This window comes from Heteronotia binoei, chromosome 21 (genome assembly GCF_032191835.1).
Source record: "Heteronotia binoei isolate CCM8104 ecotype False Entrance Well chromosome 21, APGP_CSIRO_Hbin_v1, whole genome shotgun sequence".
Taxonomy (NCBI): Eukaryota; Metazoa; Chordata; class Lepidosauria; order Squamata; family Gekkonidae; genus Heteronotia; species Heteronotia binoei.
In genome coordinates this window covers 5736344-5754445 of record NC_083243.1, presented here as the reverse complement: position 1 = coordinate 5754445, position 18102 = coordinate 5736344, and the positions used below count along the sequence as shown (strand labels likewise).

The 18102-nt window shown below is 53.4% G+C and overlaps 1 protein-coding gene across 2 annotated transcripts in view; it reads left to right on the top strand.

Moving 5' to 3' along the window:
• Positions 1 to 14509, top strand: part of ATL1 (atlastin GTPase 1) — a 101121-nt gene extending 86612 nt beyond the window's left edge. The window contains exons 12-14 of one of the 2 annotated variants that reach the window (XM_060262280.1): positions 60 to 491; positions 6693 to 6707; positions 13550 to 14509. In XM_060262280.1, the coding sequence (XP_060118263.1) occupies positions 60 to 491; positions 6693 to 6707; positions 13550 to 13663 (561 nt within the window). In that variant the 3' untranslated portion in view covers positions 13664 to 14509. The remainder of the gene's footprint in view (positions 1 to 59; positions 492 to 6692; positions 6708 to 13549) is intronic. The other variant, XM_060262281.1, reaches the window with a different exon arrangement.
• The last annotated feature ends 3593 nt before the right edge of the window (positions 14510 to 18102 follow it).

Below are 18102 nucleotides of genomic sequence, written 5' to 3'. Positions count from 1 at the left end.
TCTTCTTCTTCTTATCCTGCATTGTCTCTCTCCCCTCCCTCTCCCTGTTACCTCTCCAGGTGTGTGGGGGCGACAGACCCTTCCTGGCCCCCAGCGACCTCCAGAGCAAACACCTGGAGCTGAAGGACGAGGCCGTGCGGCAGTTCCGGAGCGTGAAGAAGATGGGCGGCGAGGAGTTCAGCCGCCGCTACCTCCAGCAGCTGGAGAACGAGATCGACGAGGTCTACGTCCAGTACATCAAGCACAACGACAGCAAGAACATCTTCCACGCCGCCCGAACGCCCGCCACCCTCTTCGTGGTCATCTTCATCACCTACGTGACGGCCGGCGTCACCGGCTTCATCGGGTTGGACATCATCGCCAGTCTGTGCAACATGGTCATGGGCCTGACCCTCATCACCCTTTGCACCTGGGCCTACATCCGGTATTCCGGGGAGTACAGAGAGCTCGGGGCCGTCATAGACCAAGTGGCCGCAGCGCTGTGGGACCAGGTAGGCGCCCTGGGAACTTCAGGATCCTCATTTTTGTCTCTGGCTCCCTCTCTGGCAGAAGGAACCGGAAGTGGGGAGGGGACAATAAGAATAAGAATAAGATATTGGATTTATATCCCGCTCTATACTCTGAGTCTCAGAGCAGCTCACAATCTCCTTTCCCTTCCTCCCCCACAACAGACACCCTGTGAGGTGGGTGGGGCTGGAGAGGGCTCTCCCAAGACTTTCAAGGACAGAGTCTCAGAGCGGCCTACAATCTCCTTTCCCTTCCTCCCCCACAACAGACACCCTGTGAGGTGGGTGGGGATGAAGGAGCTCTGACAGGAGCTGCCCTTTCAAGGACAACTCTGCAAGAGCTATGGCAGACCTGTCCTCCACTCCGAATCTCAGAGTCTCAGAGCAGTCACAATCTCCTTTACCTCCCTCCCCCACCCCCAGCAGACACCTCGTGAGGTGGGTGGGGCTGAGAGGGCTCTCACAGAAGCTACCCTTTCAAGGACAGAGTCTCAGAGCGGCCTACAATCTCCTTTCCCTTCCTCCCCCACAACAGACACCCTGTGAGGTGGATGGGGCAGGAGAGGGCTCTCACAGCAGCTGCCCTTTCGAGGACAGAGTCTCAGAGCGGCCTACAATCTCCTTTCCCTTCCTCCCCCACAACAGACACCCTGTGAGGTGGGTGGGGCTGGAGAGGGCTCTCACAGCAGCTGCCCTTTCAAGGACAGAGTCTCAGAGCGGCCTACAATCTCCTTTCCCTTCCTCCCCCACAACAGACACCCTGTGAGGTGGGTGGGGATGAAGGAGCTCTGACAGGAGCTGCCCTTTCAAGGACAACTCTGCGAGAGCTATGGCAGACCTGTCCTCCACTCCGAATCTCAGAGTCTCAGAGCAGTCACAATCTCCTTTACCTCCCTCCCCCACCCCCAGCAGACACCCCGTGAGGTGGGTGGGGTTGAGAGGGCTCTCACAGAAGCTACCCTTTCAAGGACAGAGTCTCAGAGCGGCCTACAATCTCCTTTCCCTTCCTCCCCCACAACAGACACCCTGTGAGGTGGGTGGGGCTGGAGAGGGCTCTCACAGCAGCTGCCCTTTCAAGGACAGAGTCTCAGAGCGGCCTACAATCTCCTTTACCTTCCTCCCCCACAACAGACATCTTGTGAGGTGGGTGGGGATGAAGGAGCTCTGACAGAAGCTGCCCTTTCAAGGACAACTCTGCGAGAGCTATGGCTGACCTGTCCTCCACTCCGAATCTCAGCGTCTCAGAGCAGTCACAATCTCCTTTACCTCCCTCCTCCCCCAGCAGACACCCTGTGAGGTGGGTGGGGCTGAGGGAGCTCTTATAGCAGTTGTCCTTTTAAGGACAACTCCTGCGAGAGTATGGCTGACCCAAGGCCATTCCAGCAGCTGCAGGTGGAGGAGTGGGGAATCAAACCCGGTTCTCCCAGATAAGAGTCCGCACACTTCACCACTACACCAAACTGGAGGGGGGGTGGGTGGGAGGAGGAGAACCACTCGGAATCTCAGAGTGGCTCACAATCGCCTTTCCCTTCCTCCCCCTCAACAGACACCCTGTGAGGTGGGTGGGGCTGAGAGGGCTCTCACAGCAGCTGCCCTTTCAAGGACAATCTCAGAGCGGCCTGCAATCTCCTTTCCCTTCCTCCCCCACAACAGACACCCTGTGAGGTGGGTGGGGCTGGAGAGGGCTCTCACAGCAGCTGCCCTTTCAAGGACAGAGTCTCAAAGCGGCCTACGATCTCCTTTCCCTTCCTCTCCCACAACAGACACCCTGTGAGGTGGGTGGGGCTGAGAGGGCTCTCACAGCAGCTGCCCTTTCAAGGACTACTACTAACGAGAGCTATGGCTAACCCAAGGCCATTCCAGCAGGTGCAGGTGGAGGAGTGGGGAATCAAACCCGGTTCTCCCAGATAAGATTCCGCGCACTTAACCACTACACCAAACTGGTTCTCAGTCCAATAGGGCTGGATATAAATCCAGTATCTTCTTTTTCTTATTCTCCAGTAGGGTGCCTAGGAAGTATATTGCAAGTATGAATGTAGAAGAGTGAGTTAAAAGGGACAAATTGTCCCTCTGCTCCTCATGAAAGATCTAGAACTGGGGTTCCAAACCAGGCTTGCTGTTCCCTAGATGGGCTAGTGCATAAGAAACCACTGTTGTAATAGCGCTTGCAATAAAATAGATAGCAGCAGTATTTTATGTTTATATTGTTTTCCATACTGCACACCATATGAGGCTGTACCACGGCAAAAAGACAGCGTGTCATTTTCTTACAGTAGGCCCTGTAAGAAGAGCCCTGTAAGCTCTTGGGGGATGCGCTACATTGGGGGTGTGTGTGTGGCCTAATATGCAAAGGAGTTCTGGCTACAAAAACAGCGCTGCCCAGCAGCAACTAATTCATGCAGCGGCTCACAATTTTAATGCCATAGATCCAAGCGGGCAGCCGCGTTGGTCTGAAGTCGTCGAACGAAATAGGAGTCAAGCGGCACCTTTAAGACCAACTTCGGTTTCTTCAGAACGTCAGCTTTCGTGCGCTCTCTAAGCACACTTCATCAGACGAGGAATCCGGTACAGTGAGCAAAGCCACACGTAGCCGGTAGAAGAAGAAGAAGAAGATGATATTGGATTTATATCCCGCCCTCCACTCCGAAGAGTCTCAGAGCGGCTCACAATCTCCTTTACCTTCCTCCCCCACAACAGACACCCTGTGAGGTGGGTGGGGCTGAGAGGGCTCTCACAGCAGCTGCCCTTCCAAGGACAGAGGCTCAGAGCGGCCTGCAATCTCCTTTCCCTTCCTCCCCCACAACAGACACCCTGTGAGGTGGGTGGGGCTGGAGAGGACTCTCACAGCATCTGCCCTTTCAAGGACAACCTCTGCCAGAGCTATGGCTGACCCAGGGCCATGCCAGCAGGTGCAAGTGGAGGAGTGGGGAATCAAACCCGGTTCTCCCAGATAAGAGTCCAGACACTTAACCACTACACCAAACTGGCTGGTAGGCAGCGGCTCGGAATGCAAACTGCGCACGAAAGCGTAACGTTCTGCGTAAAACTGAAGTTGGTCTTAAAGGTGCAATTTTAATGCCGGGATTTTTGCCTGCAAGACTCCGCAGCTTAGAGGGAGTCTTGGTCTCAACTTTCCATCTGTTCAGCTCTGGAAATTTAAACATATATGAACATATGAAGCTGCCTTCTACTGAATCAGACCCTGGGTCCATCAAAGTCAGTATTGTCTTCTCAGACTGGCAGCGGCTCTCCAGGGTCTCAAGCTGAGGTTTTTCACACCTATTTGCCTGGACCCTTTTTAGTTGGAGATGCCGGGGATTGATCCTGGGACCTTCTGCTTCCCAAGCAGATACTCTACCACTGAGCCACCATCCCTCCCCTGCTCTCCAGGGTCTCAAGCTGAGGTTTTTCACACCTATTTGCCTGGACCCTTTTTAGTTGGAGATGCCGGGGATTGATCCTGGGACCTTCTGCTTCCCAAGCAGATACTCTACCACTGAGCCACCATCCCTCCCCTGCTCTCCAGGGTCTCAAGCTGAGGTTTTTCACACCTATTTGCCTGGACCCTTTTTAGTTGGAGATGCCGGGGATTGATCCTGGGACCTTCTGCTTCCCAAGCGGATACTCTACCACTGAGCCACCATCCCTCCCCTGCTCTCCAGGGTCTCAAGCTGAGGTTTTTCACACCTATTTGCCTGGACCCTTTTTTGGAGATGCCAGGGATTGAACCTGGGACCTTCTGCTTCCCAAGCAGATGCTCTACCACTGAGCCACCGTCCCTCCCCAAATGGGACAATGGACTGGGGATGCCCTTGGTCTGAGCCAGCAAGTCAGTTGGTACCTTCTGCATTTGCAGCCTTTTGGTTCCCCGGAAGTCAGTCAGTCGCCCCTTAACCAGGTGGACCTTAGCATCTGTAAGGGAGGGAGGGCTTTGGGAAATCTCTTCTTCTTAATGTAGGACAGGTCAGGTAGAGGCAAATAGGGTCTGTGCACATGCAGACAATTGGGGGCTTCTTTGCCTATTCTATGGCTTTAGAACCGGTTCTGGAACCAAAACGCCTAAAAAGAACCAAAAAGACTAAAGGTGCTTTTGGACGTGCAGAATAATGCACTTTTAATGCATGTTAAAAAGAGTCCCGTGGCGCAGAGTGGTAAAGCTGCAGTACTGCAGTCTGAGCTCTCTGCTCACGACCTGAGTTCGATCCCGGCAGAAGCTGGGTTCAGGTAGCCAGCTCCAGGTGGACTCAGCCTTCCATCCTTCTGAGGTCAGTAAAATGAGTCCCCAGCTCGAGCTAGCAAGGAAGTGCCTAATGCACAGCTGGGGAAAAAGAGATCCCAGGTATTGCCCTATCCCTCCGGGAGCTCCGCCATTCTCTTGCTTTGCCCTGTGCCCAACGTGCCAGTCGTTCCGTGACTTGCAGAGACTGATTTCAGAACAGCTGGCGATAACTGCACCTGTTGTCTTTGCAGGTAGATCCAGGTGGGCAGCCGTGCTGGCCTGAAGCAGTAGAACAAAGCAGGAGTCCAGTAGTACCTTTAGGACCAACCAAGTTTTATTCGGAATGTAAGCTTTTGTGTGCTCTAAGCACACTTCATCAGACAACCGTACGGAATGGCAAGCAGTCCTGAATATAGAGAAAGCGGGCAGTGAGTTAGCATGCAGAGTCATGGAAACGGTTTTAGCAGATTAAAAGAATCACAAGCCGGGGTCTAGTGAGTGCTACTTTGGGTTGACTGGGCTGAAGCAACCGAAACAAGGCAATATGCGTCAGAATAGCAGATTGATGTCTGTGTCAACCCAGAGCTAACATTACAACAAGACTCTTATTTGTTGCAGGTCACAGGATACCTAATGACACAATACCAGACCCCAACTTGTGATTCTTTTAATCTGCTAACAGTTTCCATGAATTTGCATACTAACTCCTTACCCACTTTCTCTATACTTAGGACTGCTTGTCATTCCATCCTATTGTCTGATGAAATGTGCATGCTTACGATCTGAATTAAGCTTTGCTGGTCTTCAAGGTGATCCTGGACTCCTGTTTTGTTGTCTTTAAAGGTTGTCGGGGGGAGGGGTGGAATGGTAGCTCAGTGGTAGAGCATCTGCTTGGTAAGCAGAAGGTCCCAGGTTCAATCCCTGCATCTCCAACTTAAAAGGGTCCAGGCAAATAGGTGTGAAAAACCTCCGCTTGAGACCCCGGAGAGCCACTGCCAGTCAGGGGAGGGACGGTGGATCAGTGGTAGAGCATCTGCTTGGTAAGCAGAAGGTCCCAGGTTCAATCCCTGGCATCTCCACTAAAAAGGGTCCAGGCAAGTAGGCGTGAAAAACCTCCGCTTGAGACCCTGGAGAGCCGCTGCCAGTCTGATTAGACAACACTGACTTTGATGGACCCAGAGTCTGATTCAGTAGAAGGCAGCTTCATGAGGGGAGGGACGGTGGCTCAGTGGTAGAGCATCTGCTTGGCAAGCAGAAGGTCCCAGGTTCAATCTCTGGCATCTCCAACTAAAAAGGGTCCAGGCAAGTAGGCGTGAAAAACCTCCGCTTGAGACCCTGGAGAGATGCTGCTAGTCTGAGTAGATGAGACTGACTTTGATGTACTGAGGGTCTGATTCAGTAGAAGGCAGCTTCATTAAGGGAGGGATGGTGGCTCAGCGGTAGAACATCTACTTGGTAAGCAGAAGGTCTTAGGTTCAATCCCCGGCATCTCCAACTAAAAAGGGTCCAGGCAAATAGGCGTGAAAAACCTCCGCTTGAGACCCTGGAGAGCCACTGCCAGTCTGAGTAGACAATACTGACTTTGATGGACCCAGGAGGGTCTGATTCAGTAGAAGGCAGCTTCAGGTTTTCTTTAGGGGAGGGACGGTGGCTCAGTGGTAGAGCCTCTGCTTGGTAAGCAGAAGGTCCCAGGTTCAATCTCTAGTCTGAGTAGACAAGACTGACTTTCATGGACCCAGGGTCTGATTCAGTATAAGGCGGAGCTTAACAGGACAGCCTCAGCCACCCAAGAAGCTGGGAGCACGAGCAGGCTCTTAACAAAACATGGCCCTAGGATCTAACCCTTTACCTGACACTCCCCAGGGGAAAAGTATGGAGGCTTTGCAAATAATGCCACACCCTTCCTTCCTTTCTTTTTTTTTTTCACCGTTTGTGTTTCTTTGTTTCTGCAACTGCCTTCCTTGCAGGGGAACACAAATGAGGTAAGCCGGATTGTTGTTTCATGCTAACATTTCTGCTCCCCTTGCTGTGCATGTTGCGGTCGCATGTGTCGGCACATGATGTGGCTTTTCTGCCAGCAGCTTCTCCCGTCTTTCTTAGAGAGAGGCGCTGCGCTGTTTGTACCCAGCTGAGCTCTGGAGTGTTCCTGCTTTTCCAGGAGGGGCATGGCTCAGCGGCAGAGCATCTGCCTGGCATGCAGGAGGTCCCGGTTCAATCCCCGGCATCTCCAGTTAGAAAGGACCAGGCAGGAGGGGATGGGAAAGACCTCAGCCTGAGACCCTGGAGAGTCATGAAGTGGGGCTGTAGCTCAGTGGCAGAGCATCTGCCTGGCATGCAGGAGGTCCCGGTTCAGTCCCCAGCATCCCCAGTTAAAGCATCAGGCAGCAGGAGATGGGAAAGTCCTTGACCTGAGACCCTGGAGAGCCATGAAGTGGGGCTGTAGCTCAGCGGCAGAGCATCTGCCTGGCATGCAGGAGGTCCCGGTTCAGTCCCCAGCATCCCCAGTTAAAGCATCAGGCAGCAGGAGATGGAAAGTCCTTGACCTGAGACCCTGGAGAGCCATGAAGTGGGGCTGTAGCTCAGGGGCAGAGCATCCGCCTGGCATGCAGGAGGTCCCAGGTTCAATCCCCGGCATCTCCAGTTAGAAAGGGCCAGGCAGGAGGTGATGGGAAAGACCTCAGCCTGAGACCCTGGAGAGTCATGAAGTGGGGCTGTAGCTCAGTGGCAGAGCATCTGCCTGGCATGCAGGAGGTCCCAGGTTCAATCTCCGGCATCCCCAGTTAATAAGGCCAGGCAGGAGGTGATGGGAAAGACCTCCAACTGAGACCCTGGAGAGCCATGAAGTGGGGCTGTAGCTCCGTGGCTGAGCATCTGCCTGGCATGCAGGAGGTCCCAGGTTCAATCCCCAGCTTCTCCAGTTAGAGGAACCAGGCAGGAGGGGATGGGAAAGACCTCAGCCTGAGACCCTGGAGAGTCATGAAGTGGGCTGTGGCTCAGTGGCAGAGCATCCGCCTGGCATGCAGGAGGTCCCAGGTTCAATCTCCGGCATCCCCAGTTAATAAGGCCAGGCAGGAGGTGATGGGAAAGACCTCCAACTGAGACCCTGGAGAGCCATGAAGTGGGGCTGTAGCTCAGTGGCAGAGCATCTGCCTGGCATGCAGGAGGTCCCAGGTTCAATCTCCGGCATCCCCAGTTAGAAAGGGCCAGGCAGGAGGTGATGGGAAAGACCTCAGCCTGAGACCCTGGAGAGTCATGAAGTGGGCTGTGGCTCAGTGGCAGAGCATCTGCCTGGCATGCAGGAGGTCTCAGGTTCAATCCCCGGCATCTCCAGTTAAAGGGACCAGGCAGGAGGGGATGGGAAAGACCTCAGCCTGAGACCCTGGAGAGTCATGAAGTGGGCTGTGTGGCTCAGTGGCAGAGCATCTGCCTGGCATGCAGGAGGTCCCAGGTTCAATCCCCGGCATCTCCAGTTAGAAAGGACCAGGCAGGAGGGGATGGGAAAGACCTCAGCCTGAGACCGTGAAGAGTCATGAAGTGGGCTGTGGCTCAGTGGCAGAGCATCCGCCTGGCATGCAGAAGGTCCCAGGTTCAGTCCCCAGCTTCTCCAGTTAAAGGGACCAGGCAGGAGGTGATGGGAAAGACCTCTGCCTGAGACCCTGGAGAGTCATGAAGTGGGGCTGTAGCTCAGTGGCAGAGCATCCGCCTGGCATGCAGGAGGTCCCAGGTTCAATCTCCGGCATCCCCAGTTAATAAGGCCAGGCAGGAGGTGATGGGAAAGACCTCCAACTGAGACCCTGGAGAGCCATGAAGTGGAGCTGTAGCTCCGTGGCTGAGCATCTGCCTGGCATGCAGGAGGTCCCAGGTTCAATCCCCAGCTTCTCCAGTTAGAGGAACCAGGCAGGAGGGGATGGGAAAGACCTCAGCCTGAGACCCTGGAGAGTCATGAAGTGGGGCGGTAGCTCAGTGGCAGAGCATCTGCCTGGCATGCAGGAGGTCCCAGGTTCAATCTCCGGCATCCCCAGTTAATAAGGCCAGGCAGGAGGTGATGGGAAAGACCTCCAACTGAGACCCTGGAGAGCCATGAAGTGGGGCTGTAGCTCCGTGGCTGAGCATCTGCCTGGCATGCAGGAGGTCCCAGGTTCAATCCCCAGCTTCTCCAGTTAGAGGAACCAGGCAGGAGTTGATGGGAAAGACCTCAGCCTGAGACCCTGGAGAGTCATGAAGTGGGGCTGTAGCTCAGTGGCAGAGCATCTGCCTGGCATGCAGGAGGTCCCAGGTTCAATCTCCGGCATCCCCAGTTAATAAGGCCAGGCAGGAGGTGATGGGAAAGACCTCCAACTGAGACCCTGGAGAGCCATGAAGTGGGGCTGTAGCTCCGTGGCTGAGCATCTGCCTGGCATGCAGGAGGTCCCAGGTTCAATCCCCAGCTTCTCCAGTTAGAGAAACCAGGCAGGAGGGGATGGGAAAGACCTCAGCCTGAGACCCTGGAGAGTCATGAAGTGGGGCTGTAGCTCAGTGGCAGAGCATCTGCCTGGCATGCAGGAGGTCCCAGGTTCAATCTCCGGCATCCCCAGTTAATAAGGCCAGGCAGGAGGTGATGGGAAAGACCTCCAACTGAGACCCTGGAGAGCCATGAAGTGGGGCTGTAGCTCCGTGGCTGAGCATCTGCCTGGCATGCAGGAGGTCCCAGGTTCAATCCCCAGCTTCTCCAGTTAGAGGAACCAGGCAGGAGTTGATGGGAAAGACCTCAGCCTGAGACCCTGGAGAGTCATGAAGTGGGGCTGTAGCTCAGTGGCAGAGCATCTGCTTGGCATGCAGAAGGTCCCGGTTCAATCCCCAGCGCCTCTGATTAGAGGACCAGGTAGGAGGTGATGTGAAGACCCCAAGCCTGTGACCCTGGAGAGCAGCTGCCAGTCTGAGTCGACAATACTGACATTGATGGGTGCATGGTCTCATTCAGGAGAAGCCAACGTCCTATGTACAAAGGTGTCAATATATGGCATACAGAAGGTCCCTAGTTCAATCCCTGCCGTCACCAGTTAGAAAAGACAAGGCAGCAGTTGATGGGAAAGACCTCGTCGCATGAATACGTGAAGCTGCCTTATACTGAGACAGATCCCTCGTCTATCAATGTCAGTATTGTCCACTCAGGCTGCCGACGGCTCTCTAGGGTCTCGGGGGATTCTTTCATGTCACCTCTTACTGGAGATGCCGGGGATTGAACCTGGGACCGTCCGCATGCCAAGCAGAGGCTCTTCCACTGAGCCACAGCTCCCTCCCGCCGCTCGTCTGCTCCATAAGCTGTTCCGTCCCTTGTTTGCGACAGACACACTTCCACTGCTAAGCGATTCGAAACCCACAATGGAGGTTTCCTTCTTGCGAAACCTGCCATTTCCAAAAGACAGGGAGATAGCGGCTGAATGAGGCTGCCCAGCTAAACATAGAATCGTAGAGTGGGAAGGGACCTCCAGGGTCATCTAGTCCAACCTGCTGCACGATGCAGGAAACTCACAAATACTTCCCCCTAAATTCACAGGATCAGCATTGCTGTCTCAGGGCCCTCTAGTCCAGAGGTATCAGACATACGGCCTGGGGGCCAAATCAGGCCCCCCCGGAGGGCTCCTATCAGGCCCCCCCGAGCAACTGGCTGTCATCTGCTTCCTTCTCCCTCTCTCTTGCTTCCTTCTGCATTGCTTGCTTTGCGAGGCTTGCTCAATCGCATAGGAGCTACAGAGCAAAACCTCTGTTTTCTCCCTTGGCTGAGGTTCCTTCCTTGGGGAGGAAGGGGGGGAGAGGCAGAGCTGGCTTTGCCAGGCTTTCTCAATCCCACAGCAAGACTATTAAGCCAAGCCTCTCTTCCTTCTATTGGCTGAGGCTCCTCCCCCTCCCGGTCCCCTGGGGAAGAAAGGAAAGAGCCAGAGCTTCCTTTGCTCAGTTCCCTGGAGCCCATGGGAGAGATACAAGGAGAGAACCTTTAAGATAAATGAGTGCTAATATTTTAAGCATGTTTTATTTGAATTGTGTTCGTGTCCTTTATAAAGTTTATATCTCTACCACCTAATCTTAAATAGGTACACACACAGCCCAGCCCAACATGACCTGGTCCAACAAGGTCTCATTTGTGTCAGATCCGACCCTCCTCACGAATGAGTTCGACACCCCTGGTGTAGCCTGTTTAAAAACCTCCAAAGGAGGAGAGCCCACCACCTCCCGAGGAAGCCTGTTCCGCTGAGGAGCCATCCTGACTGTCAAAATGCTGGTTTTGACCTTCAGAGCCCTATATGGTTTGGAATCAACATACCCAAAGGACCGCCTAATCCCTTATGAACCTGCGTGACCATTACAAGCAACCTGGGACAGTGCCTTCTTGGTGATAGCACCAACAACTTTGGAATTCTTGCCCCTGTCCCCTTCTGTTGATGTCTTCTGCCAGCGTGTGAATAATTCTGCCCCCCACCCCGTTTGGCATTCCCTCACTGATCTCTCCCACCTAACAGCGTTTTTAAATTTTGTATGTATTCTGTTTTTAACTCTTTCAAACATTGTTTTAAAGGTGTATGTTTGGGAGACGGGTTAACCTCATGGTTTTTATCGTGTAATTTTATCTTGTACGTGTTTTCAGTTGCCTCGGGGGCCTTTGTAAGGACAGGAGGGCATGATATATATTTTGTAAGCAGTGTTCCCTGTAAGGTGAGTTAGCGCGAGCTAGCTCACAGTTGCGTCCCCTCTGGCTCACACGTTTTTGTCTTAGTTCCGGCAAGATGGCCCCGGAGCGCACCAATTCATACAGGAGTTCACAACTTCAATGCCAGCCGCTTCCAAAGTAGAATTTTTGCTCACAAGAACTCCACAGCTTAGAGGGAGTATTGTTTTGTAGAAAAACAGGTCGTGGTGCTCATTGGCATAACTCATTAGCATAGGCCACCCCCCCACCAGCAAAAAACAACACAGTGCAAGAAAGGAGAGCCCCGGGTGAGCGAGGCCTGCTTGGGCTGACTAGAGATCCAGCCAACCCAAGCAGGCCTTGCTCACCTGGGGCTCTCTTTGGCCATTCCACCCCACCCCCACCCCGGGTGAGCGAGGCCTGCTTGGAATGACTAGAGATCCAGCCAGCCCAAGCAGGCCTCACTCACCTGGGGCTCTCCTTGGCCATTCCACCCCACCCCCACCCCAAGTCAAAAGGCCAGCAAGCCACCTGCTGCCCAAAATCACATAAGAAGTGGAGAAAGGGTGGTGCGGGTTTCTCCAGAAGTTAATGAGGGCTGCTGGGGGTGTGGCAAAGCCCCTGGGGGCTGGCGGGCTGCCCGCTCTCCTAATCCGGGGATTGTTATGCAGCTGCGCCTCCTATTCAGCGGACAAGGCGGGAGGGGAGGGGGGGGCTGTCAGAAAGGTTCAGGAGCTGCACTCCTGTGAGCGCCTGCTGAATCCAAGGAGTGTTTGTAAGTACAATAAACAAGGGCAATCCTGCACTATAAAGGGCCCAGAGGCGCCCCCCTCCCAAGTCCGTGGTTTCTGCAACTCCACTTTGCAGCCATGGGGAGCTAGAAACTTGGATTTTTTTAATCAAGTAAAAGCTGCCTTGTGCGTTTTATTAATTAAAATATCAAAGAATTCAGGTTTTCACGGCTGGTAACATCATTAGGGTTTGTAGAATCTTTCGGGCTCAAGCGCCGTGTTCTACTGGAGAAAGTTTTCCTTCCAGACGTTTCGTTCTCAGCTGCGGAGAACATCCTCAGTGGCGTTGCAGCCGGAGCAGGCGCTCTGACCTTCTTGGCTGCTGTGCATTGAGTGGGGCCAGGGCTGCTGGAGAGCTGCTATTTCTAGGCTGGAGGGGGTGTGGTGAAAGGGCAATAGGTTTGTGGATGTGCCCATTGTTTGGTGGGGCTTCCTGGAAGGGTAGTGACAGAACAAAAGTCACAGAACAACCAGCACATTACACAGAACAATCAGCACAGTCAACAACCATCTTCCTTATCTTCACACCCTCCTGGCAATTAACACAGAACAATGGTCACATTCAACAGCCAGTTTCCTTATCACTACCCTTCCAGGAAGCCCCACCAAACAATGGGCACATCCACAAACCTATTGCCCTTTCATCACACCCCCTCCAGCCTAGAAATAGCAGCTCTCCAGCAGCCCTGGCCCCACTCAATGCACAGCAGCCAAGAAGGTCAGAGCGCCTGCTCCGGCTGCAATGCCACTGAGGATGTTCTCCGCAGCTGAGAACGAAACGTCTGGAAGGAAAACTTTCTCCAGTAGAACACGGCACTTGAGCCCGAAAGATTCTACAAACCCTAATTAAAATATCGTTCGCCGGCTTTTCCCGTTGCTTCAAGCACCGCACCCCGTTGTTTGGGGGGTCTTCCCATCTGTAGGATTTTAGCACCCAGAGCTTTTACCGCCAGGGTTCCCTCTAAGCTGAGTTGGTGTGAGCTAGCTCACAGATTTTTTTTAGCCTCCGGCTCACACGTTTTATTTATTTATCACTTTGGGTCTTCTATCCCACCCTCTCTGCAAGCGGACTCAGGGCAGCCGACGGTCAATTCAAAAACATTTTAAAACGATAAAACGACAGTTAAAATGCATCTGAAGGTGCTGCTGAGACGGAAACTCTTTGCCTTTTTAGCCGCCGCATCACACTGTTGGCTCACGTTCAGCGTATGATCCACTAAGACCCCAAGATCCTTTTTGCACAGACTACCGCTAAGACAAGTCTCCCCTGTCCTATAACGATGCATCACTGCACCAAGTCCAGGGGCTAAGGCAGCGCTGAAAAACGTACAGCTTTGCCCTGATCTTCCGGCTCTCTCTCTCCCCGCAGGCTTTGTACAAGCTCTACAGCGCGGCCGCGACCCACAGACATTTGTACCACCACGCGTTCCCCACGGCACAGAAGGCGGAGCCAGCCGAGGGCCCAGAAAAGAAGACGATGTAGCCCGGGAGAGCTTCCTGCGGAGGTGCATGAAAACACATAATTTAAACACGTTAATCGTCGCATCCATGTTCGAGCCTCCGACGCTCCTTGAGACGAGGGGGCGGCCGGTTCACCCCGGCTCTTGGCTTGAGTGTAGCCGCTTTCGTTCGGACAGTGCCCTGGTTGAAGGGGGGTAGGGGGTGATTTGGCATGCCTGTCATTAATTCCTTCAGAACACCACAGCTTTGTTTTGCCTGGATGCGAGGGGCTTCTCGGTTCCCTGGGCCTCCCTGCCCCACGTTTAAAATCCTACTTCTCCACCTTTCGAGTACCAACCCAAAGAGAAGCTGCGTTGTTTCTACTTGCATGGGGGGTGGGGTGGGGAGGGGTGGTCCTCCATCCGAGGGGAGGGGTCCGCTGTAGAGTAACACCTGCTGTAAGCCGGAAGGAACGTCCCCTCCCTGGACAAACGCAAGGTTTTTGGGACCCAGTCGGAAGCCACTAGGACAGCTGCTTTAGCCTTATCCAAAAGGGATCATGTTAGCCTCTGATTATTTGCGCACAAGCCGTTCTTCGTTTAGCACATTTTTCTTCCATCAAGCTGTGAATGACAATTCCGTTCCCTTTAAAACAACTGCCTTGCCGGAAGCTGCAAAGAGTTTCTTTCTTTTGCTGCGGTACGTTTAAAAAAAAAAAAAGATACGGGAAACACCCTCGCTTCCGTTCAAGAATGCACAAAACCAACCCTTTGTATATGTATGAGTGTCACTGTATATATTTTTGTTGTTCATAAAAAGTGTGCCCAGTTTTAATTTTTTTTTAAATTTCGTTGTCAAATAATTAAAAGGTGGCTTTTGGTTCCTAAGATGTTCTGTTGCCTCCAGGAGTACTTTCATTCGTGACATTTTATCCCATACTACTACGAAGGGATAGGAGCCCCGTGGCGCGGAGTGTTAAAGCTGCAGTACTGCAGTCCAAGCTCTGCTCACAACCTGAGTTTGATCCCGGCGGAAGCTGGGTTCGGGTAGCCAGCTCCAGGTTCACTCAACCTTCCATCCTTCTGAAGTCGGTCAAATGAGTACCCAGCTTGCTGGGGGGAAAGTGTAGATGGCTGGCCAAAGCCATGCTGGGAATTATTAGGAAGGGAATTGAAAACAAATCAGCCAGTATCATAATGCCCCTGTATAAATCGATGGTGCGGTCCCATTTGGAGTACTGTGTGCAGTTCTGGTCGCCGCACCTCAAAAAGGATATTATAGCATTGGAGAAAATCCAGAAAAGGGCAACTAGAATGATTACAGGCTTGGAACACTTTCCCTATGAAGAAAGGTTAAAACGCTTGGGGCTCTTTAGCTTGGAGAAACGTCGACTGCGGGGTGACATGATAGAGGTTTACAAGATTATGCATGGGATGGAGAAAGTAGAGAAGGAAGTCCTTTTCTCCCTTTCTCACAATACATCAACTTGTGGGCATTCGATGAAATTGCTGAGCAGTCGGGTTAGAACCGATAAAAGGAAGTCCTTCTTCACCCAAAGGGTGATTAACATGTGGAATTCACTGCCACAGGAGGTTGTGGCGGCTACAAGCATAGCCAGCTTCAAAGGGGATTGGATAAGCATATGGAGCAGAGGTCCATCACTGGCTATTAGCCACAGTATATATATATATATATGTGTGTGTGTGTGTGCGTATACACACACACACACATATATTGGCCACTGTGTGACCCAGAGTGTTGGACTGGAGGGGCCATTGGCTTGATCCAACATGGCTTCTCTTATGTTCTTATGTAGTGGGGAAGGCAATGGTAAACCACCCCATAACAAAAAGTCTGCCAAGAAAATGTCATGATGTGATGTCACCTCCATGGATCAGTAACGACTTGGTGCTTGCACAGGGGACTACCTTTGTATAATCTCAAGAAGACGATGACATCGGATTATATTCAGCCCTCCACTCTGAATCTCAGATTCCCAGAGCGGCTCACAATCTCATTTATCTTCCTCCCCCACAACAGATACCCTGTGAGGTGGGTGGGGCTGAGAGAGCTCTGACAGAAGCTGCCCTTTCAAGGACAACCTCTGCCAGAGCTCTGGCTGACCCAAGGCCATTCCAGCAGCTGCGAGTGGAGGAGAGGGGAATCAAACCCGGTTCTCCCAGAGAAGAGCCCACTCACTTAACCACTCCACCAAACAGGCTCTCAATCTAGGGCATTGTGCAGGCATCTCTTATTCTACCCCTCGCATGCTCACAACCGCCGTCTGAGAGAATAACTGGCCCAAGATCACTCAGTTTTGAAACCGGGATTCCATAGCTCTGACCCAAGTCCTCAACACATGCCCGTGGGCATCACAGCTGCCCCTGTTGAGAGCCAGACTGGTGTAGTGGTTGGACTCTTATTTGGGAGAACCGGGTTTGATTCCCCACTCCTCCACTTGCAGCTGCTGGAATGGCCTTGGGTCAGCCAGAGCTCTCATATCTGGGAGAACCGGGTTTGATTCTTCACTCCTCCCCTTGCAGTTGCTGGAATGGCCGTGGGTCAGCCAGAGCTCTCTTATCTGGGAGAACCGGGTTTGATTCCCCACTCCTCCACTTGCAGCTGCTGGAATGGCTTTGGGTCAGCCAGAGCTCTCTTATCTGGGAGAACAGGGTTTGATTCCCCATTCCTCCACTTGCAGCTGCTGGAATGGCCTTGGGTCAGCCAGAGCTCTCTTATCTGGGAGAACAGGGTTTGATTCCCCACTCCTCCACTTGCAGCTTCTGGAATGGCCTTGGGTCAGCCATAGCTCTCTTATCTGGGAGAACCGGGTTTGATTCCCCACTCCTCCACCTGCAGCTGCTGGAATGGCCGTGGATCAGCCAGAGCTCTCTTATCTGGGAGAACCAGGTTTGATTCCCCACTCCTCCACTTGCAGCTGCTGGAATGGCCGTGGGTCAGCCAGAGCTCTCTCATCTGGGAGTACCGGGTTTGATTCCCCACTCCTCCACTTGCAGCTTCTGGAATGGCCTTGGGTCAGCCACAGCTCTCTTATCTGGGAGAACCGGGTTTGATTCCCCACTCCTCCACTTGCAGCTTCTGGAATGGCCTTGGGTCAGCCACAGCTCTCTTATCTGGGAGAACCGGGTTTGATTCCCCACTCCTTCACTTGCAGCTGCTGGGATGGCCTTGGGTCAGCCAGAGCTCTCTCATCTGGGAGTACCGGGTTTGATTCCCCACTCCTCCACTTGAAGCTTCTGGAATGGTCTTGGGTCAGCCAGAGCTCTCGCAGAGCTGTCCTTGAAAGATCAGCTTGTCAGAGCTCTCTCAGCCCCACCCACCTCACAGGGGGTCTGTTGGGGGAGAAGACATGGGAGATTGTGAGCCGCTCCGAGTCTCTGATTCAGAGAGAAGGGCGGGGTATAAATCTGCAATTCTTCTTCTTCCCACTAAGTGTTTTTAGAAAGCGAGCAGGGTTGAGTGGGCCTTTTCTCCAGTGAGGCTTCGGATTGGCTGTGCAGTTGCTTCAGCAGCAGCTGTGATCACAGCAGAAGGATGCTCCTGAGAAGGCGTGGGGCTTTCTGATACTGAGTGTGGCCACTGGTCCATCCAAGTCTACCCCCTGTGACAGCAGCTCTGCAGGGTCTCAGGCTGAGGTCTCCCACACCACCTAGCACCAGGGTGTCAAACATGCAGTTCTGGGGCTGAATCAGGCCCCCGGAGGGCTCCTATCAGGCCCCCAAGCAACTGGCTCTTGTCTGCTTCCTCCTCCCTCTCTCTTGCTTCCTTCTGCATCACAGCTTGCTTTGCCAGGCTCGCTCAATCGCACAGGAGCTACAGAGCAAAGCCTCGATTTTCTCCATTGGCTGAGGCTCCTCCCCTGGGGAGGAAGGGGGGAGGGAGAGCTTGCTTTGCCAGGCTCGCTCAATCGCACAGGAGCTACAGAGCAAAGCCTCGATTTTCTCCATTGGCCGAGGATCCTCTCCTGGGGAGGAAGGGGGGAGGGAGAGCTTGCTTTGCCAGGCTCGCTCAATCGCACAGGAGCTACAGAGCAAAGCCTCGATTTTCTCCATTGGCCGAGGATCCTCTCCTGGGGAGGAAGGGGGGAGGGAGAGCTTGCTTTGCCAGGCTCGCTCAATCGCACAGGAGCTACAGAGCAAAGCCTCGATTTTCTCCATTGGCCGAGGATCCTCTCCTGGGGAGGAAGGGGGGAGGGAGAGCTTGCTTTGCCAGGCTCGCTCAATTGCACAGGAGCTACAGCGCAAAGCCTCGATTTTCTCCATTGGCTGAGGCTCCTCCCTTGGGGAGGAAGGGGGGGGGGAGAAATAGCTTGCTTTCCCAGGCGCTCTCAATAACACAGCAGAGCTACTGAGCCAAGACTCTCTTCCTTCTATTGGCTGAGGCTCCTCCCCCTCCTGGTTCCCTGGGGAAGGCGGGAAAGAGCCAGAGCTTCCTTTGCCCAGTTCCCAGGATCCCATGGGA